The 23,677-nt window shown below is 36.6% G+C and overlaps 1 protein-coding gene across 1 annotated transcript in view; it reads left to right on the forward strand.

The window, feature by feature from the left end:
- The window catches only part of PRORP (protein only RNase P catalytic subunit), a 137,960-nt gene that overhangs the window by 46,656 nt on the left and 67,627 nt on the right, over positions 1–23,677 (forward strand). Inside the window, exon 6 of the mRNA XM_014477013.2 lies at positions 6,764–6,871. Within this exon, the coding sequence (XP_014332499.1) occupies positions 6,764–6,871 (108 nt within the window). The remainder of the gene's footprint in view (positions 1–6,763; positions 6,872–23,677) is intronic.

The following is a 23,677-nucleotide window of genomic DNA, read 5'->3' on the forward strand; positions in this document are numbered from 1 at the left end:
CATTCCCACCGACAGTATACAGGGCTTCACTTTTGTGTGTGTATGTGTGAGTAATCAGCAAACATGTTTCAGATTTTAATATTTTGAAATGTATTGAAACTTCTTTTATGACCTGAAGCTGTGGTTTGTCTTGATGTTCCATGTATTCCTGAAAGGAAGAAATATTCTGCCATTATTGGATGTATTCTCTTTTAGGTATCGATCAAGTCAAAGTGGTTAATACTATAGTTTAGCTCTTCTGTATCCCTACTGATTTTTGTCTACCTTTTCTATCAATTATGGAGAGAGAAGTGTTGAAGTCGCCATCTATAATTATAGACATTTGTGTTCCTCCTTGCAGTTTTGTCAAGTTTTGCTTCTTGTATTTCCAAGCTCTGTTCTTATTTATGACTATGACTTCCTTATATATTGATTTTGTTGTCATTACAAAGTGTCCCTTTTTATTTTTTATAATACCCTTTAAAAAAAAATCTATTTTGATTCAAATTAGTATTGCTACTTCAACTTTCTCAAGCATGCCAATGCATGTGTGCTATGTATTTTCTTCCTACTTTTCACTTTCAGCTTATCCATATCACTATATTTAAAGTACATCTCTTATAAGCAGTATTTTTAAATAGGGTTGAATTCAGATTTAAAACAAGTGGGACTAATCAAACTGAAAAGCTTTTGTACAGTGAAGGAAACTGTCGACACCATGAAAATGCCACTTATTGAATGAGAGAAGATACTTGCAAAGGATATATCGGATAAAGGGTTAATATCCAAACTATACGGGGCTTCCCTGATAGCTCAGTTGGTAAAGAATCTGCCTGCAATGCAGGAGACCCTGGTTTGATTCCTGGGTCGGGAAGATCCACTGGAGAAGTGTTAGGCTACCCACTCCAGTATTCTTGGGATTCCCTCGTGGCTAAGCTGGTAAAGAATCCTCCTGCAATGCAGGAGACCTGGGTTTGATGCCTGGGTTGGGAATATCCCCTGGAGAAGTGAAAGGCTACCCACTCCAGTATTTTTACCCAGAGAATTCCATCCAAAATACTCAAAGAACTCATACACCTTAACATTAAAAAAACAACCCAATTAAAAATAGGACAGAAGACCTGAATAGACATTTTGCCAAAGATGACGTGCAGATATCAACAGACACATAAAAAGATGCTGAACATCACTAATTACCAGGGAAATGAAAATAAAAACCACAGTGAAATATCACCTCACAACTGTTGGAATGGTTATTATTAAAAAGACAACAAATAACAAGTTTGGCAGGATGTGGAGAAAAGTGAACCCTTGTGCACTGTTTGTGGGAATGTAAATTGGTGCAGCCACTATAGAAGACAGTATGGAAGTTCCTCAAAAAGCTAAAACTAGAACTACCATATGATCTAGCAGTTTCACTCCTAGGTATTTATCGGAAGAAAATGAAAACGCTAATTTGAAAAGATAAATGCCCACCGATGTTTACTGCAGCATTATTTACATTGCCAAGATATGGAAGCAACCTCAGTGCCTATCAGTAGATAAATGGATAAAGAAGATGTGGCATGTATGTGTATCACAAAAGAATACTAACTCAGTCTTAAAAAAGAATGAAATTTTCCATTTGCAACAACATGAATGTACCTAGAGGGTATTATGCTGATATAAGTCAGACAGAGAAAGACAAATATTATATGATTTCACTTATATGTGGAATCTAAAAAACAAATTAACCAATATAACAAAACAAAAACAGAGTTATAGATACAGAGAACAAACAGGTGGTTGCCAGAGGGGATGAAGGTGGGGATGAGAGGAATAGGTTGAGGGAGATTAAGAGGTACACACTTCCCAGTGTGGGAAATATAATCAATAACAGATAGTAACCTGAATAGACAGGTTGTGGTCAACCTGTCTACACTTATTATGGTCAACTATATTTCAAAAACAAGCAAACAAATTTAAGAAAAAGATCAGATTTGTGGTTTCAAAGGCAGGAAATGGAAAGAGGACAAATTGGATGAAGTTAGTCCAAAGACACAAAATTCCAGTTATTTAGATAAGTACTAGGGATATAATGTAAAACTTTACAAATATAATTGTTTTATTATCTATTTTATTTTATATTTTCTGTTTATCAAGTTCACACTACTGTGTGTCATACGTAAAAGTTGTTAAGAGTGTAAGTCCTAACAGTTCTCATTGATGAATGTTCATTAAACTTACTGTGGTAATCATTTCATAATATATGTAAGTCAAATCATTATGCCATATACTTTAAACTTACACAGTGTTGTATTTCAACTATATTGCAATGAAATTGGAAGAAAAAACAAAGTACATGTCTTATATACAGCATTTTTGATAATGTTGAATTTAAATATTTTATTTTGCTATTATCCAAAAAATTTTTGGCTCTTTTATTCCTACTTTCGAAGAAGGCAATGGCACCCCACTCCAGTACTCTTGTCTGGAAAATCCCATGGATGGAGGAGCCTGGTAGGCTGCAGTCCATGGGGTCGCTAGGAGTCGGACACAACTGAAGTGACTTAGCTAATTCCTACTTTTATGTTCTTTTGGGTTAATCAAATGTTTTTAAAAAAATTTCATTGAATTCTCTTTTGTTGGCTTATTATCTATACTTTTTCTATATTTTTAAATATATGAATTGGGGTTATAATATGCATTCTTAATCTAGTCCACTTAGAGTTTAGATTATTTGTTCAGTTGCTAAGTCATGTCCGATTCTTTGCAGCACTGTGACTGCAGCACGCCAGACTTGCCTACATTCATTATCTCCCAGAGTTTGCTCAAACTCACATCCATTGAGTCAGTGGTGCTCTCTAACCATCTCATCCTCTGCTTCCCCCTTCTCCTTTCACCTTCAACCTTTCCCAGCATCAGGGTCTTTTCCAATGAGTCAGCTCTTCGCATCAGGTGGCCAAAGTATTTCAGCTTCAGCATCAGTCCTTCCAATGAATATTTAGGATTGATTTCCTTTAGGATTGACTGCTTTGATCTCCTTGCTGTCCAAGGGACTCTCAAGAGTCTTTTCTAGCACCACAATTCAAAAGCATCAATTCTTTGGCACTCAGCTTTCTTTATAGGCCAACTCTCACATTCATACATGACTATGGGAAAAAACATAGCCTTGACTATATGGACCTTTGTTGGCTAAGTGATCTCTCTGCTTTTTAATACACTGTCTAGGTTTGTCCTAGCTTTACTTCCAAGGAGCAAGAATCTTTTAATTCATGGCTGCAGTCACCATCTGTAGTGATTTTGGAGCCCAAGAAAATAAAATTTGTCACTGTTTCCACTTTTTCCCCATCTATTTGCTGTGAAGTGATGGGACCAGATTCCGTGATCTTAGTTGTTTGAATGTTGTTTTAAGAACGCCTTTTCACTCTTCTTTTTCACCCTTCATCAAAAGGGTCTTTAGTTTCTCTTCACTTTCTGCCATTAGAGTGTAACCATCTGTGTATCTGAACTTGTTGATATTTTCTCTGGGCAGTCTTGATTCCAGCTTGGGATTCATCCAGCCTGGCGTTTTGCCTGATACACTGTGCCTATAAGTTAAATAAGCAGGGTGACAATAATACAGCCTTGACAAACTCATTTCTCAATTTTGAACCAGTCCTTTTTTTATTCCATGTCCAGTTCTAACTGTTGCTTCTTGACCTGCATACAGGTTTCTCAGGAGATAGGTAAAGTGGTTTTAAGAATTAAACCATCTCTTTAAGAATTTCCCACAGCTTGTTGTGATCTGCACAGTCAAAGTCTTTAGCATAGTCAATGAAGCAGAAGTAGATGTTTTTCTGGAATTCATTTGCTTTTTCTATGATCCGGTGGATGTTGGCAAATTGATCTCTGGTTGTTCCTCTGCCTTTACTAAATCTAGCTTGTACATCTGGAAGTTCTCAGTTCATGTACTGCTGAAGCCTAGCTTGAAGGATTTTGAGCATTATCCTGCTAGCATGTGAAGTGAGTACAATTGTATTGTAGTCTGAACATTCTTTGCCATTACCCTTCTTTGGCATTGGAATGAAAACTGACCTTTTCCAATCCTATAGCCACTACTGAGTGTTCCAGGTTTGCTGGCATATTGAGTGCAGCACTTTAACAGCATAATCTTTCAGGATTTGAAACAGCTCACCTAGAATTCCATCACCTTCATTAGCTTTGTTCGTAGTAATGCTTCCTAAGGCCCATTTGACTCCACACTTCAGGATGTCTGGCTCTAGGTGAGTGACCACACCACTGTGGTTATTAAGACCTTTTATGTATAGTTCTTCTGTGTATTTTTGCTACATCTTCTCAATCTCTTCTGCTTCTGTTAGGTCCTTTCTTTGAATTCATTTATAACTATATTTTCCTTTAAATTCTTAAATCTATTTATAATAGCTACTTTAAATTTCTTGCCTGCTAACTCCAACAGTTAGCAGGGTTGGACTTTGGGTTGATTTCTTTTGACTTTCTTCTCTCTTGACTGTGGGTCACAATTTCCTATTTTCTCTCTTGTTTATTAATTTTTTCATTGTGTTTTGGACATTGTGAGGGGCATGTTGTAAAATTCAAAGGCTCTGGATTCTATTATCTTCCTCTAGAGGTTGTTCATTTTTTGCTTTGCCAGACTATTAAACTTGGTTAGACTCAAAAGTCTAAACTCTGCTGCTTTTGCTGAAAGTGAAAGTGTAGTCGCTCAGTCCTGTCTGACTCTTTTTGACCCAGTGGACTGTAGCCCGCCAGGCTTTTCTGTCCATGGAATTTCCCAGGCAAGAATACTGGAGTTGGTTGCTGTTCCCTTCTCCAGGGGATCTTCCTGACCCAGGGGTCAAATCCCACTCTCCTGCATTGCAGGCAGATTCTTTACCATCTGAGCAACCAGGGAAGCTGTTTTTGCAGTGGATAGTAATTGAAATTTTTGTTCAAATCTTTCAAGTCTTTCACCTGTTCTCCCTCCACCCCCCACCCCGGGCTCCTTGGAGTCTCTTCTGTACATGAATAGATCAAGAGCTAAGGATTTAGCAGATTTATACACAGATTTTTGCAGTTCCCTCTTTTCTAATATTCTTTTTATAACTTTCCAGCCTCTCTGACAACCTGAAACTCTTATCTTCTCAAACCAATTGATTATTATTTCTCAAACCAATCAGTCTACAGTTTTCTGGTTGATTTTCAGTTGCCCCTCCCTACCATGCTGAATAGAGTGCCCCTCTGGCAAAAAGCTGTATACAGGCAAATTTCTCCTGCTGCAGTTCACTTCTTTTCTGGTTATCCATAGATGCGTAACGAATCACCCCAAATATAGTGGCATTGAACAGAAACAATCACCTATTATTATTATGGTTCTAGGGTTTGACTGAACTCAGTTGTGTGGTTCTTGCTTGGCTCTTCTACTGTTGTAATCAAATGAAGGCTAAAGTCATCTTGAAATCTCCCTCACTCTCATCAGTTTGACAGTTGATATTGGCTTTTGGCTGGGACTAGGTTCGACTTTCAGGTAGAATACCTGTGCGTGACCTCTGCCTGGGCTTTTTAATAATAGTTGGCTTCTAAGAGCAAGCATCCCAAGAGGGAGAGCCGGATGGAGCTGTATTTCTTTTTATTAACTGGCCTTGGAAGTCACATAGTGTCACTTTTGCCACATTCTCGCATTGAGGCAGTCACAAAGAAAAGCTTCTACTCAAGTGGAGGGAATTAGACTCCACCCTGGTGGCTCAGAGGATAAAGCATCTGCCTGCAACCTGGGAGACCCAGGTTTGAATCTCAGGTCGGGAAGCTCCCCTAGAGAAGGAAATGGCAAGCTACTGCAGTATTCTTGCCTGGAAAATTCCATGGATGGAAGACCCTGCTAAGCTACCATGCATGAGATTGCAGAGAGTCGCACACAACTGAGCAACTACACTTTTGAGGGTGAGGAGTGTCAAAGAATTTTTCAGACATGTTTTAAAACTATCAAACCTTCTTTTAAATGTTGTGTTCCCTTCAATTTCTCCTTGCTTTTGGTCATTCTCTAGTACCTTCAAATAATTACTATTTATGTAGATAACATCATGTTATCTGGTAGTCCATTATGGACTACTTCATCATTACCGGGAGTAGAACTTCCTCTCCTACATTTCTTCCATCCATAGCACTCATCACCTTTGCCGTTCATATATTAACTGGTTTATATTGTGTCTCTTCCCATTAAAATGCAAGCTCCATTAAGTTGGGATTTTCTCTCTTTGGTAACTGCTAGGCAAAAAATTGAGTAGGCGCTGAGCAAATTTTTGTTGAATGAATGGTGAATGAATTTTCAGCTCTTCAAAACAGCCATGAGTAACCAAATCCTCTTGATAAAAGAGGAGTACAAATTATAGAGCCTTGTTCTTTCCACATGGTTACATTGGTAGACTGGCATATCTCAGATCCATTTCTCCTTGGCTTAAAGAATAGAGCATAGGGATTTTGACATTTTATTCTCATTACTGCTGTATGTGTCAGTTAAGCAGGCTAGATAACTGATTACAGCTCAGTTGAAATACCATGTTATGTACTTTGTGAAGTGTAAAGCACTATGAGATTATAAGAGATATCAGATAATTACATGCAGTTGCACCTGGTAGGCTGGTCTTTACAGATTTCATTTTGAAAGCATATTTCGGTATGTGTGTGTATTTGTTTATTTTTAAGGAATGAGTATTTTGATTTTCCAGGACAATAATGAAAGTTATGGCTGTATGTTTATGATAAAGACCTTAGTAGGTTCTTATTATTTTATCTGACTTTTTTTTTTTAGGAACTTAAGAGATTTCAGAACTTTGTAAAATACCATCCTCCTTTTGATGTTGTCATTGATGGGCTCAATGTTGCCAAGATGTTTCCTAAAGCTCGTGAATCTCAAGTTGTAAGTACAAGTTTTGTTATTCCACATCTCTAGAAATATTTATTGGACTCATTTGTGATCTTTCTTGGTTCTCTTAGTTCCCCATTTTCCCTTCCTCTAAAAATAAGTTCTCAAAAGTGCCACAGTGACCAACCAGTCATCTAAGATTCACTGTTTTTGTTTCTTTTTTTTTCTGGCTCAATACCTTTATTTATTTATTTTTTAAATTTAATTTTATTTTATTTTTAAACTTTACAATATTGTATTGGTTTTGCCAAATATAGAAATGAATCCGCCACAGGTATACATGTGTTTCCCATCCTGAACCCTCCTCCCTTCTCCCTCCCCATACCATCCCTCTGGGTCGTCCCAGTGCACCAGCCCCAAGCATCCAGTATCGTGCATCGAACCTGGACTGGCGACTCGTTCCATATATGATATTATACGTATTTCAATGCCATTCTCCTAAATCATCCCACCCTCTCCCTCTCCCACAGAGTCCAAAAGACTGTTCTATACATCAGTGTCTCTTTTGCTGTCTCGTATACAGGGTTATTGTTACCATCTTTCTAAATTCCATAAATATGCGTTAGTATACTGTATTGGTGTTTTTCTTTCTGGCTTATTTCACTCTGTATAATAGGCTCCAGTTTCATCCACCTCATTAGAACTGATTCAAATGTATTCTTTTTAATGGCTGAGTAATACTCCATTGTGTATATGTACCACAGCTTTCTTATCCATTCATCTGTTGATGGACATCTAGGTTGCTTCCATGTCCTGGCTATTATAAACAGTGCTGTGATGAACATTGGGGTACATGTATCTCTTTCAATTCTGGTTTCCTCAGTGTGTATGCCCAGCAGTGGGATTGCTGGATCATAAGGCAGTCCTATTTCCCGCTTTTTAAGGAATCTCCACACTGTTCTCCATAGTGGCTGTACTAGTTTGCATTCCCACCAACAGTGTAAGAGGGTTCCCTTTTCTCCACACCCTCTCCAGCATTTATTGCTTATAGACTTTTGGATCACAGCCATTCTGACTGGCCTGAAATGGTACCTCATAGTGGTTCTGATTTGCATTTCTCTGATAATGAGTGATGTTGAGCATCTTTTCATGTGTTTGTTAGCCATCTGTATGTCTTCTTTGGAGAAATGTCTGTTTAGTTCTTTGGCCCGTTTTTTGATTGGGTCATTTATTTTTCTGGAATTGAGCTGTAGGAGTTGCTTGTATATTTTTGAGATTAGTTGTTTGTCAGTTGCTTCATTTGCTATTATTTTCTCCCATTCTGAAGGCTGTCTTTTCACCTTGCTTATAGTTTCCTTTGATGTGCAGAAGCTTTTAAGTTTAATTAGGTCCCATTTGTTTATTTTTGCTTTTATTCCCAATATTCTGGGAGGTGGGTCATAGAGGATCCTGCTGTGATGTATGTCGGAGAGTGTTTTGCCTATGTTCTCCTCTAGGAGTTTTATAGTTTCTGGTCTTACGTTTAGATCTTTAATCCATTTTGAGTTTATTTTTGTGTATGGTGTTAGAAAGTGATCTAGTTTCATTCTTTTACAAGTGGTTGACCAGTTTTCCCAGCACCACTTGTTAAAGAGATTGTCTTTAATCCATTGTATATTCTTGCCTCCTTTGTCAAAGATAAGGTGTCCGTATGTGTGTGGATTTATCTCTGGGCTTTCTATTTTGTTCCATTGATGTATATTTCTGTCTTTGTGCCAGTACCATACTGTCTTGATGACTGTGGCTTTGTAGTAGAGCCTGAAGTCAGGTAGGTTGATTCCTCCAGTTCCATTCTTCTTTCTCAAGATAGCTTTGGCTATTCGAGGTTTTTTGTATTTCTATACAAATTGTGAAATTATTTGTTCTAGCTCTGTGAAGAATACTGTTGGTAGCTTGATAGGGATTGCATTGAATCTATACATTGCTTTGGGTAGTATACTCATTTTCACTATATTGATTCTTCCAATCCATGAACATGGTATATTTCTCCATCTATTAGTGTCCTCTTTGATTTCTTTCACCAGTGTTTTATAGTTTTCTATATATAGGTCTTTAGTTTCTTTAGGTAGGTATGTTCCTAAGTATTTTATTCTTTCCGTTGCAATGGTGAATGGAATTATTTCCTTAATTTATCTTTCTATTTTCTCATTATTAGTGTATAGGAATGCAAGGGATTTCTGTGTGTTGATTTTATATCCTGCAACTTTACTATAATCATTGATTAGTTCTAGTAATTTTCTGGTGGAGTCTTTAGGGTTTTCTATGTAAAGGATCATGTCATCTGCAAACTGAGAGTTTTACTTCTTCTTTTCCAATTTGGATTCCTTTTATGTCTTTTTCTGCTCTGATTGCTGTGGCCAAAACTTCCAAAACTATGTTGAATAGTAATGGTGAAAGTGGGCACCCTTGTCTTGTTCCTGACTTTAGAGGGAATGCTTTCAGTTTTTCACCATTGAGGATAATGTTTGCTCTGGGTTTGTCATATATAGCTTTTATTATGTTGAGGTATGTTCCTTCTATTCCTGCTTTCTGGAGAGTTCTTATCATAAATGGATGTTGAATTTTGTCAAAGGCTTTCTCTGCATCTATTGAGATGGTTTTTATGGTTTTTATCTATATGGGTTTTATTTTTCAATTTGTTAAGGAAGATAAACTTCCAAACTCATTCTATGAGGCCACCATCACCCTAATACCAAAACCTGACAAAGATTCCACAAAAAAAGAAAACTCCAGGCCAATATCACTGATGAACATAGATGCAAAAATCCTTAACAAAATTTTAGCAGTCAGAATCCAACAACACATTAAAAAGATCATACACCGTGACCAAGTGGGCTTTATCCCAGGGATGCAAGGATTCTTCAGTATCTGCAAATCAATCAGTGTTTTTGTTTCTGACAAGTAAGTGGCTCTTACTGGCTGGGCAAAAGTGAGAGATTCAAAAGTCTATGTAATAAAGGGCCAGTTCAGCCTTTTTTGTGTAACCTTTAGCTAACCTTATAGGTCTCTAATCTTTGGGTTATTCTATCTTGTCCCCATGGATCACATCCCTCCACTTGAAATTTATCAACTTATACTATTAAGAGGTGTTAATCACTCACTGGGGCATCCTGGAAAGCTCAGTTGGTAAAGAATCCACCTGCAATGCAGGAGACCCTGGTTTGATTCCTAGGTTGGGAAGATCCACTGGAGAAGGGATAGGCTATCCATTATTCACATTTGTGTTCTTCCAGACATACTACGGAGAAGGCAATGGCACCCCACTCCAGTACTCTTGCCTGGAAAATCCCATGGGCAGAGGAGCCTGGAAGGCTGCAGTCCATGGGGTCGCTGAGAGTCGAGCATGACTAGGCGACTTCACTTTCACTTTTCACTTTCATGCACTGGAGAAGGAAATGGCAACCCACTCCAGTGTTCTTGCCTGGAGAATCCCAGGGACGGGGGAGCCTGGTTGGCTGCCGTCTATGGGATCGCACAGAGTCGGACATGACTGAAGCGACTTAGCATAGCATAGCGTAGCAGACATACTATGTTCATAAATTAAACTAAGCATTTCTTTTTTTGGTAAGATAATCGTTCGTTCTATCAATTTCTAAGTGTCTTAGTAGTTTTTAATAGGAATATAAGGATTTTTTTATAGCATAGTGAGCAATTCAGAGAAGGCAATGGCACCCCACTCCAGTACTTTTGCCTAGAAAATCCCATGGACGGAGGAGCCTGGTAGGCTGAAGTCCATGGGGTCGCTAGAGTCGGACATGACTGAGCGACTTCACTTTCACTTTTCACTTTCCTGCATTGGAGAAGGAAATGGCAACCCACTCCAGTGTTCTTTCCTGGAGAATCCCAGGGACGGGGAAGCCTGGTGGGCTGCCGTCTATGGGGTCGCACAGAGTCGGACACGACTGAGGTGACTTAGCAGTGAGCAATTATTTTCATTCTCATTTTTACAGATTAGAAAATGAAGGCCAATTTTGTACAGTACACCCTTAGAAAGCAGTCATAACATCAAAATTTGATTGTAGAGGGCTTCTGGGTTTCAGACTTGTGGGTCTTACCACTGGCAATCTATGGCCATTTATCTGTAGTTAAACTATTATTTCGTAAAAATTGCTGCCAACTTAAAAGCTTTTTCTCAGAGATGCTATCAATACTGGTCCAGTTTGACCATTTATACTCAGAAAAGCTTATAAGTACTCACAAAGGACAAGGATGATTTATAGAAATTTCTTTATATGCCTTTTCTTTGTTTGTGGCTGCATTTTTATGGTCAGGTATGTACTTTTTACTGCTTTATTTTTAAAAAGCACAAAAGTAAGTTGACATCATTTTTGTCTCTTAGGTACTTGAAGGGCCTTTTGAAGCAGTAACATTGACAAAGACAAAGCCAGAATAGGAAACATGAAACTATTATCACTAAGGCATGGTAGCGCTCAGAATCAGAAGGGTTCATTCCCATCTAATCTGTGAGAATAAAAAGTTTCTTGTTTGTGTACTTTTTGTTTGACTTTCAGCTTCAAACGAAGCAAAAGATTAGCTTGCCAGAAATATGTAGCCCAGATGGGCTCACTTTTGCCAGTACCATGTTTAAGATGTTGTAGTGGACACATCTTCCAGCTTTGTGGGAGAAAACCGTGCACATTTTTGAAGATTTTAGCAGATTTTGGCAAGTACAGAGGCAGAGAACAAATGACAGGCCAGGGAAATCATGATGTCTGCCACTACTTTTAGCTTCTACTCTTTAAATAATTTAATGTAAGCAACAGCTTATGTGACAAGTAGTTGTTATTACGCAACTTTTCAGAGAACTTGTGGCAGTGCACTTGGCATTATATTTGGGAAATTTCAGCTTGGAGACTCAGCTTAAGAGACACAACCTGAAAAGCATTTAATAACATTTTAAATAGCTTTAAAGTAGCATTTTAGATTAGAAGTTAAGAACGGGGATTCTGGAACCAGGCTCTTTATAATCAACTTACCACTTCAAATTGCTTTCATAGTTTGAGTGATTTATTTAACCTCTCTGTGCCTTATTTTCCCAATTTGTAAAACAGACCTAATAATAGTACCTATCTCTTAAAGATGTTGTGAAGAATACTTGGTATATACTAAGTTCCTAATAGGTGTCACTATTATTGATTACTATTCAAAGTAACTTCCCAAATGGAACTGTAATTCTTGCTTTCAGCTATCCCCTGTTGAGCAGTTTAAGATTTTCTCCTGTTTTGTCATCCATGTCAATGGAGCTAAAAGGAAATACCAAATCTCTGCCTTAGTATTAGATTTAGTATTAGTGTTAGACTCTAGGTGAGGTACTCAAATAATACTTGATTGAGAATTGAAGCCAGTTCCATCAAAAACTTAAGAAAAATTTAAAATATGATTTTAAGAAATGTTATTTTCTTATGATTATAAAAGTAATGCATGTTCATTATAGAAAATTTGGAAGTTACAGAAAAGAAAATTATATATAATCCTAACATTCAACTATAATCACGGTCAATGTTTTATTTCCTTGCAGTATTTTTCTATTTTTTTAACCTAAGTGAGCTTATATATCTATATTTTAATTTATAGTTTGAAAACTCTCAGTAAAAGTGAAACCATAAAAGGAGTAAGAGAAATCAGGACTGTTTTTAAAATATTTAAGATGAAAGGACCTTTGAAGCATATATAAAATTCAGGAACCCTAATGGGAAGAATAGAGAAATTTGCTGGACAGTAAAAAATGCTATAACATTGTTTAAACATAAAAACAAACTGAAAAAAATTTGTAACACAAATGACAAAGGGCTAATTTCCTGACTGTACCAAGGTTTCTTATAAGTAAGTCTGTAAGAAAAAGAACCAAGCAGTAGAAAAGTGGTTTAACCTTATTCATAATTATAGTTATGCAAATGAAAATGTTTGTCTTCTAGACTGGCAGAAATTTAAAAGTTAATAGTATCCTATATTTTGATTGTTTTAGAGACGTAGAGAGGAGGGTTAGGATTCAAAAACAAAAAACAAGAATTAGAATTCCTAATCTTTTCCTTTGTACACACCTTAAGACAACTATATTAAGAGAGAGAGAGAAAGAGGACAAATGGGTAGGTTAAGAATATTTCTTTTCTGGGCTATTTAATTAAACTTTATTTACAAATTTTAAAAATGTTTGAGCATTTTTAGATGCTGTTAGGCAGTGTTTTTTTGGTGGGTAATTTGGCAATAACTTTGAATGCCTAAAATGCTGAAATTCTTCTCTTAGGAACTGTTATATTCATACTAGTATGTAAAATTTTATGTCCCAATGTGTTAGTTACAGCATTGCTTGTAAGCAGAGAATCTAATCAACTTAAATATCTATCAGTCTAGGACCTGAAATATATTGAAACATCTATTTTAAATGAATGAGATAGATCTATATGTACTGACATGGAATGATAGCCAAAGTAAGTGTAAGAAACTAGTTGTACAGCAGCTGTATGGCCCCACTTGTGTTAAAAGCAAACCAAAGGGTTACCCGTATATAAATGTTTGTTAGGTAAATTTGTATATGACTGGAAAATTCCAGAAGTTACACATAAAAACTTTAGGATAGTTAACTTTAGGAATTGGGGATATAGTATAAGACAACAAGAGAATTTCAATTTTTTATTTTTATTTAAAAAATTTTTTTTCATAATGAATATATGTTTAAAATTTAAAACTTATCATTAGGAAAAGTAAAAAGGCATTCTTGGTAAATATTCTAAAACAACTGTATCTTATGGATGTACCACAATTTTTTAATCATTTGCCTGTTGGTGGGCATGTTAGCGGAGAAGGCGATGGCACCCGACTCCACTACTCTTGCCTGGAAAATCCCATGGACGCAGGAGCCTGGTAGGCTGCAGTCCATGGGGTCTCGAAGAGTCAGACACGACTAAGCGACTTCACTTTCACTTTTCACTTTCATGCACTGGAGAAGGAAATGGCAACCCACTCCAGTGTTCTTGCCTGGAGAATCCCAGGGATGGGGGAGCCTGGTGGGCTGCCGTCTATGGGGTCGCACAGAGTCGGACACGACTGAAGCAACTTAGCAGCAGCAGCAGCAGGGCATGTTAGATTGTTTCTCATTTTTCACTATGGTAAATAATGCTTGGAAGAAGATCTCAGGATGTTTCAGATGATTTTTTGAGAATAGATTCCCAGAAATAGGACTCTTGAGTCAATGGGTATGGATAATTTTAAAGGTCTCACTGCTGCTGCTGCTGCTGCTGCTGCTAAGTCGCTTCAGTCGTGTCCAACTCTGTGCGACCCCATAGACGGCAGTCCACCAGGCTCCCCCGTCCCTGGGATTCTCCAGGCAAGAACACTGGAGCGGGTTGCCATTTCCTTCTCCAGTGCATGAAAATGAAAAGAGAAAGTGAAATCGCTCAGTCCCGACCCTCAGCGACCCCATAGACTGCAGCCTACCAGGCTCCTCTGCCCATGGGATTTTCCAGGCAAGAGTACCGGAGTGGGGTGCCATTGCCTTCTCCGAAAGGTCTCACTATATATTACTAAATTGCTTTCCAAAATGATTGAAGCAATTTATATTCCCACCAACAGTTATAAAAGTGCCCAAATAAAATACATTTATTCAAAGTTGCTCATTACATGATTGCTTCAACTACTTAGTTGCATTTGTGCTGTGAATCTGCTAAGTGAATAGAGCTGGACAGTTTTTAACCCAGATTCCTTAGCTGAAACATTTTTAAAATTTGTAAACAAAGTTTAATAAAATAGCCGGGAAAGGAAATATTCTTGACCATTTTATTTGTCCTTTCTGTCTCTTAATATGGTTGCCTTTAAGTGTGCACAAAGGAAAGGATTAGGAGTCCTAATTCTTGATTTTTTCATCTTTGTGTGCAGAATCTTCCAGCCTTTTTCTGTGGAATAATGGATTCTTCATATAAGTGATATCCTATGATATTTGTCTCTGTTTGACTTAATGTGAGAATCACTAGATCCATCCCTGTTGCTCCAAATGGCATTATTTCATTGTTTTTGTGGCTGAGTAGTATTCCGTTGTATATGTACATCATATCTTCTTTATCTGTTCATCTGTCATTGGACACTTAGGCTGCTTCCATGTCTTGGCTATTGTAAATAGTGCTGCTGTATCCAAAAGTCTACAAGCAATAAGTGCTGGAGAGGGTGTGGAGAAAAGGGAACCCTCTTACACTGTTGGTGGGAATGCAAACTAGTACAGCCACTGTGGAGAACAGTGTGGAGATTCCTTAAAAAACTGGAAATAGGACTGCCTTATGACCCAGCAATCCCACTGCTGGGCACACACACTGAGGAAATCAGAATTGAAAGAGACACATGTACCCCAATGTTCATAGCAGCACTGTTTATAATAGCCAGGACATGGAAGCAACCTAGATGTCCATCAACAGATGAATGGATAAGAAAGCTGTGGTACATATACACAATGGAATATTACTAAGCCATTAAAAAGAATGCATTTGAATCAGTTCTAATGAGGGGGGTGAAACTGGAGCCTATTATACAGAGTGAAGTAAGCCAGAAAGAAAAACACCAATACAGTATACTAACGCATATTTGTGGAATTTAGAAAGATGGTAACAATAACCCTGTATACGAGACAGCAAAAGAGACACTGATGTATAGAACAGTCTTTTAGACTCTGTGGGAGAGGGAGAGGGTGGGATGATTTGGGAGAATGACATTGAAACATGTATAGTATCATATATGAAACGAGTCGCCAGTCCAGGTTCGATGCACGATACTGGATGCTTGGGGCTGGTGCACTGGGACGACCCAGAGGGATGGTATGGGGAGGGAGGAGGGAGGAGGGTTCAGGATGGGGAACACGTGTATACCTGTGGCGGATTCATGTTGATATGTAGCAAAACCAATACAATATTGTAAAGTTAAAAAATAAAATAAATTATATAAAAAAAATAGTGCTGCTGTGAACATTGGGGTGCACTTATCTTTTCAAATTAGAGTTTTCTTCAGATATCTTCCCAGGAGTGGAATTGCTGGATAATATAGTAACTTTGTTTTCAGTTTTTTAAGGAACCTCCATACTGTTTTCCATAGTGACTATACCAATTTATATTCCCACCAACAGTGTAGGAGGGTTCTCTTTTAGGGAAACAATATTAAATAGATGATAAACCAACATAATTTAGTGTACAGTGAGATTTAGACGGGACTAGCCTTAACCCTTTCTAATTCGTTTCTTTCTTTAGTTGCTAACTTGTGTCCGACTCTTGTGACCCAATGGACTGTAGCTTGCCAGGCTCCAGAGCTCTGTCCATGGAATTCTCCAGGCAGGAATACTGGAATGGGTTGCCATTTCCTTCTCCAGGGGATCTTCCTGACCCAAGAATCGAACTGAGGTCTCCTGCATTGCATGCAGATTCTTTACCAACTGAAATATGAGGGAAGCCCAATTCATTTGTTTAATAAAACTTGCTACTCACCTTTTAGATGTTTTTCAAGGGTTAAGTGTATTCTACTTTTAAACAGTACTTTTTTTGTTGCACGTTTTCAGAAGAAAGGTTTTGGTTTGCATTTTTACTTTTAGGAAGAAGGAAGGGTTCTGAGTAACTGGTAGATTAATTATATAGCTTTCATTTTAAGAACAGAGCATCTTAGCAGGGAATGCCAGTGTAGAATCAGTTACTGTTTACTGAGCACTGTTCAGTGCCAGGTAAAAGGTTTTCAAGTGTGAAGATGTGTCTGCAGGCTGATAAATGCTATGAATGCTGGAACATGACTAGGCTAAGGCTTATGTTATGTAAACAAGAAAGTCATAGTATACTTTGAATCCTTTTGTCCATGACCGTGATTCTTGTGTTTATATATAACTCTTTTCTTAAAAATTTACTTGGAATGTCAGAATGGAGAATAATGTTTACCCAAAATACATGGGGTAAGATTTTTTTTAAAAATTCCAAGTATTACAAAACGGTTTTGTAACATTTTCTCCAGAACATGTTGTAATTTTGGAGAAAGAATGACTAGATTAGAAAGTGTTAGGTATGAACCCTTGTGTAGCACTTGAGCCAGCCTTTATGTAGCACTTAGACTAACGTCTCTTTTTTTGTTATCTGCTGCAAGATGTAGTGTTTTGGATTTTCTTGAATTCAATTTCTTTTAATTTAATAAACTACGTTTATGGAGCAGCATGGATTATTTTATAAACAGTCATCTCCCAACAACATGTTATTTTGGCTCTTACAGATACTTTTGAGGAAAAACACTGCAAAAATGATGCTTAGAGATAAAGTTTAATTAGCTAAATTTAAGTAATTAAATTTAATTAAGTTAGAAATTAAGTTGTAGCCATTTTTTAAAAAATTCAGTGAGTGAGTGATTTGCACCACTATCCTCCAAGGATTGTAACCTCAGCTACTTTTTTCAGTAACCCAACATCCAGTTGACTGACAAATTTTAATGATCATACTTGCCAAGTATATCCTGTAATCTAACCATTTCTTTCTATCTCCATTAACATCATCTCTCACCTAAACCCCCAAGTGTCCTCCTTGCTTCTTCATCCTTGCCTCACTGATTTTGCAGGATACTTAGAATAAAAGCCATGTTCCTTTTCATGGATTGTAGTATTTTTCATCATCTTATTTTTATCTCTGTTTTTAACCTCATTTCTGGTTTTTTTTCTTTGCCTTTCACTGAATTAAAGATACAGTATAACTTTTCCTATTTCTCAAACATACCAGAGGTCTTCCCTGATTCTTCTGAAGTAACATTACGCTACTCACCCAACCTCTCCCTGTATTTTCAGTTATACAGACTTATTTGTTTCTGTGGTGGATGATATGAGTAAAATCATCTAGGACCAGACAACGTCCAGGCAGCCTGCCAGCTGATTGTGAGCACATGAATTAGCCTAGCGTATAATATGTGGAACAGAATAATATCCAGCTGAGCCAACCCATAGTGTTGTGAGAAAGGTAGTGATTATTTTAACCCAAGTTTTTGAGTGGTTTATCACACAGCAGTAGATAATTGATTTAATTCCTTCATAGCACTCAGTATCTATAGTTATCTATACATTTCTCTATTTACTTTATTAGTGTCCTCCATTACAATGCAAATACCCTGAGATTCAATGTCTTGTGTACTTTGCTTGCTGTCGTATCCTCAGCACTGAGAAAGGGGCCTTAAACATAATACGTACTCAGTAGGTGCTTAGTGAATGAATGAAAGAATGAACAAATGAATGTAAAGGAATTCATATAACCTGTTAGAAATTACTTATCTGCTTTTCAGGATTAACTGAAAGACTTCTTGAGTTTTACTTTTGGCTGCTTACTTCACGCAGTAGCTATAGAACGTAGGCTAAGTTACATAACCTCCTGGTTCCTTTGTAATGATTAAATGAACTAATTCTTGAAAAGCACTATTGCAGTGCCTGGCATTTACTCCAATAAATGAAAAAGGGAAAAAGCCATAATAAGGCAGGTTGTTCATGGTCTTAACTTTATAAAAATAAAAGCATAGTTTTCTTCTATGATGTGTTTAGTCTCCTAATTTAAATAACTGACTATCTAGTAGTTTTTTCAGTTTGAGATCTTCATTCTTTTTGAACTGATGCTTAGAACCTAAACTTAGTCTGTAAATAAATGGCTAACTTCTCTGTATAGTAAGTAAATAAGAAATATACCAACAATATAGAGAAAATAAAAGACTGACTGTATTAGTCAGGATGGGCTAGGTAATGCTGCAGTAATAAAATAAAATTTTCAGTGGCTTAAAATGAACCACTTTTTCTTCATGCTGTATGTCCATTTTAGGTCATCTTTGTCATCACCATTCTGAATATCATTCACTAAGTACCTACTGGAATATCGCCAGTCATTGTGGCAGAGGGAAAAGGGAAAGTCGTGAAGTACACACTGACTCAGAGCTTCTGCTTAGTTGTGATTCCAGCAAACACAGCTACATAGCTGACCTGAGTTCAGCATGATAGGAAAGACAGTCCTACCATGCATGTAGAAGGAGAAAGAGGATTAGTATTTTTTCACAGCTCTGATGACTACCACACTGAAGTTAGTGATGTCTTGCCTGTTACAATGGTCAAGTCCAGGAACCAGAAATGAGGTTTATCTTATCAACACAACCTGTCTGTGCCTAGTTTTTTTTTTTTTCAGTATCAGATTCCTTTACTGTCGTTTTATGTGAAAAGAACTGATGCTTTTATTGATCCTTTTCCCTAGAATGATCAAGTAGGAATTCTAAAGTCTGTGTAACTCATACTTTGCACATACTTTCGTAACTTTTGAGCCATCAAGTCATTGTTCATAATTGGTGATGTAAGTTTGCCTGCAGGGACAGGGAAATACTGAGCTTTCACCCAGAAAACAAAAGGATATAAAGTAGAAAACTTCCTCTTTTTTCCCCCTACATTTTCCCCTCTTGTTAACCACTTCCCCCGTCACCATCATAAACGTACCTACCCAGGATTTAGTTCTAATGTTTTTGTTTCTTGCTCCTTTTGCAGGTTGCATTTAGGGTTTTCAGTTGTTCATAAGCTCCTCTAGTGGAGGGTGTATAGGGGAAAAAGTACATCATTTTAGTTAATCTTGCTAGCTGTTCCAAACTCTGTTCCCTATTTTTGTAGATAACAGAGAATTGGTTTAAAATAGTTTCCACAGAAAAAAAATTTATAATGTAATTTAAAAGAATTATGTTCAGGCATCAGCACCAAATGCTTTCATTTTTCAGCATGCTTAGGGCATTGAATAGAAAGTAGTTTGATAGAAGCACTGCAAAATTTGTTTTGATTGCCATGTCTTTTGGTTTTACTACAGTGAGAGAAAAATGGAAGAAAGGGTGTTAGCCATTAAAAGTCATTCGGCAGTAGCATTTACTTGGCAGTGAGTTCTCATTTTTTTCCTGCCACCCAAGTTATTTTATTTCTTTCTGTTGATTTACATAACCCCTTGTAAATGTTTCAATACCATAAAGAACCTAAGATAAAATAAACTATGCTCAGTGCTTTTTGGTATGCGTTTATAAAACCTGTGCTTTTTTTTTTTTTACCAAATTATAGAAATGTCTGGAGTTTGACACCAGCTGTGCTTGAAATTATGTTTCAATAATGTTATAGTGACAAGGAAACTCCTTATTATGTTTGTAAGTGCAAATGTTAGATTAAGTATTGAAGTAAAATTTTTATTACACCTCCTCAACTTTTAATATTCTTCTCTATGTAATTGTTTCTCCTGCTTAAAGACTAGCTCTTAAGGACTGCCTTTAGAGGTAGAAGGTGTTTTTCCTGGAGTTTCAGAACTTGGGGGTCATGCTGCTTTTATTGCCTTCAAAGAAGGCTGACCCATGTCTGCTCTGAGGTGTTTGAGTGATTTTTTCCTATATTGAAATCTGGAATCAAGAACGTGTCATTTTTCCCAGTTTACTTTCATACATTTTGCTCATTGCTAATGATTGGAAATAAGTGATTGGAGATTACATCTAAACATTTTAATTGTAGTTAACTACCTAACCATAGTTTCTTTCCAGTGAATTTTAAAAAGTGATTCTTTCAGTGTTTTTAAGGTGAAGGATTATAGGAACAATTATTAATCCAGTTATTTCTAATCCAGGAAGGGACTTCACTTTTTACTTTATAGAATTATATATATTTATGAGTACTCATTAGATTTCTTTTTTAAATTCATATATTTTTAAAGAAAAGAAAATTTAAAATCTTTAAACTTAACTACTAATGTTTCTGCTATATTTTAGAATATTGATTCTCAAACTTTAATGTGCATCAGTCTCACCTAGAGGATTTCTGACCCTACACCCAGAGTTCCTGATTAAGAAGTTCTAGGTTAGGGTTGAGAATTCATATTTCTTAAAAGTTCCTAGGTAATGCTAATGCTGCTGGTTTGGGGACCACATTTTGAGATCCACTATTATAGAAAGACATTTCTTCTGAAATGCACTCATACTGCTTTACAAAAACAAGCAATTATAGAAGTCACATACTCAAAATTATTAGATGTCTAAATGATTCTTCGAGTAGGAATCTATTTTTTAAACTAGATATATGAAACTTATTTTACAGTACTGAAACCTGTCCTAAGAATAATATACTTCTTCCACTTTCAAAATAGAAGTTTGTCAAGTTTCCATAACCAACAGCTATGTTATCAGGTAGTTATATTAGCATTATAATGATTAAAGTCATTTTGTGCCTAGAGAATAACTTCAAAAAAAACTCTGTTAAATGATCCAAAGAGAATATGTTAATTGGGGAAAACCTGAGATTGAAAGTAATTATGTGGAATATCAAAGCACTGGAATTGCATGTTTCTTTATAAGGCATCTGAAATAATCACCCAAATAAGTCACTGTTAGTATGTATTTATAAGCCTGAAGATTTTTTGTTAATCAGTGGAAACCATAAACTTGGACTGAAACTCTTAAGGCAACTCATCTGGTGGCATTTAAATCCTATTTCATTGGGATTTAAGTGGCATTTAATCCTATTTCTTTGGATTTTAAGAAGTCCTGTTTCTTTGCCCAAATTTATTACTTGGGCATGGGTGATAGACCTAATCTGGACTCCTCATTTTTAAGTTACTTTTAGCTAGTCAGGAGTGACTCCCCCAAGTGACTTGGGGAAATAAATAGGCATTACTGGATGATGCCAATCCAGAATTCACTGAACACAAAAAATGGTTCTTGGGTTTTTTTCTTACTATCTATCTTTCATGACTTGATAAGTCAGAGAAGTCACGTTGCCCTAGGTCAAATAGTACCAAACTGAGGAGGTGCTTCCTTTCATCCACGTGCCATTCCGCCCAGTTCACCTGCTTGATATGTATAAGAGTTCTGTCTTGTCATGTGACCGCTAGAATGGTATGCACCACTCAGAATTATTCTTACATGTACCAATTGCTAATGAAGCGAATGATCAATTGTCAGAAAAGTGGGTAATATTATTAGTGAAGTGATCAAGGAAGCAAGTAGAAAGATGAGGAAATCAGGCAAAATTTCGGTAATGAATTGGCCTCATGTCATTTTCTTTCCAAATATCCCTAAAAGATATACTCTGCATAGTGTTTGAAACAGAAATTTCCCCAATTGCATTAGTCAAGTGATCACATATCTGAAAACGTCATTGTTAGGAAAACAGTGTTGCCACGTTCCTGTATCTGTTTTCTCTCTGGTAAAATCTTAATGGCGAGTTGACTCTCCTCTTGTGTCACTGATAATTTTTGTGTGATAACTATTTAGGATGTGGTGAGATTGTCTTTGTGAATCATTATTGTGTGTACTTTACTTCTATGACAGTATTTTAAAGCATGCATCTCAGGAATGTGGTAGGTAGAGTACTCACTTTAACCAAGAAAATTTTTAAATATTTGTTAAGTCTGGTGAGCAGCAATTCTAGAGTGAGTAGTAAATTTACTTAAATATGTTTTTGAAGCTATATAAATTATTCTTACTTAATTATTGTTACAGTGATACCACTTTATTCATTATTAATTTTGTATTAAGATACTTATTTTAAGATAAAAATGGTTTTCTTTTTAAAATAGTTTCTATTTCAGACCTTTCATCATTGTAAAGGCTGATTTTTCTCCCAGTCAGATACAATTAAGATCAGTCGATTCAGATCTTAGGTTTTATTGCATTGTTTCATTTAGATGTGGCTTTTTTCCCTGGGTATTTTTATGAAGTATTCACTGCCCTCTGAAGTGGAGATTATTTATTTATAGATTATTTTCTGCTCAACTTTGTTCTATAAGAGATATAAAATGCTTATAATAACATACAGAAAATAAAATAAACTTAAGAGCACAAAAGGAAAATAAGCTTAGGAAAAATAAGAGGTTTGAAGTTGGTGCACGAAATTCATACCATGAAGTAAGTGCTCTATTAATTTGACTGTGAATTCGGTTGACAAACTTGAAGATGAAAACACAATCCTTGATGAGCAGGGATCCAAACTTTTATCTGCCTGCACATCATTCATAAGCACCCCATAACCCCATTATAACATTTCTTTTTTCCTAAAGAGATACTCAAGGGAGCTAGGCTAGGGACGAGGAGGGAGAGAGAGAGCAGAAAGTGGAGAAGTTTGAAGACATCCAGTTCCAAGATTTCTTCCAAGGAAGTTACTTCCACTATAGGATTCATTGATTTGTAGGATTCACATAATTCATAAATTCAAATAGAAACAAATTGTTCAGGACAGGTACTGTTATGTATTAACATAAGCCAAACAGATTACTCCTGTGGGCCCTAATGGTTCAGTGCATGCCCTTCACAGCATCCTTGTGAATGAATTGTATAAACATCAGCAGTAAAGCAATCAGACATGTATGAGCTTAAGAGAGGCCTCTGATTCAGTAATTCAGTATCACTGATGCTCTCTCCAGTTGGTCAGAAGGCCTGGTGACAGGACTCATGCTTCTTGATCTCTTTGGGAAATGGGTAAGCTGATTTTTCACTTCTAGTCCACAGTAATTCATAGCAGTAATAAATCTTGTTTTAAATTTTTATAGTTATAATTTCATTGCAGTTAAAAAAATCTGGTCGGAAAGCAGATATCCTTAATATATCTCATTTGTAGTAAATAAGATTTGAAGACATAGGTGAGTTTGAGTATCAGAATTGCCTTTGGATTTTGTTAAGTGATTAAAGCAAGTACCATTTCTTTAATGTGAAAAAAGAAACTTAAAAACTCAACATGACATCATTCAGTCAGTAGAGCATTTTTCTCAGTCTTGTCTGAACTATAAATACCAAGAACTTTCTTGTGTGTATAAAGTTATAGAATTAGTCTTAATTGAAGCTTTGCTGCTG

This window comes from Bos mutus, chromosome 21 (genome assembly GCF_027580195.1).
Source record: "Bos mutus isolate GX-2022 chromosome 21, NWIPB_WYAK_1.1, whole genome shotgun sequence".
Classification (NCBI taxonomy): Eukaryota; Metazoa; Chordata; class Mammalia; order Artiodactyla; family Bovidae; genus Bos; species Bos mutus.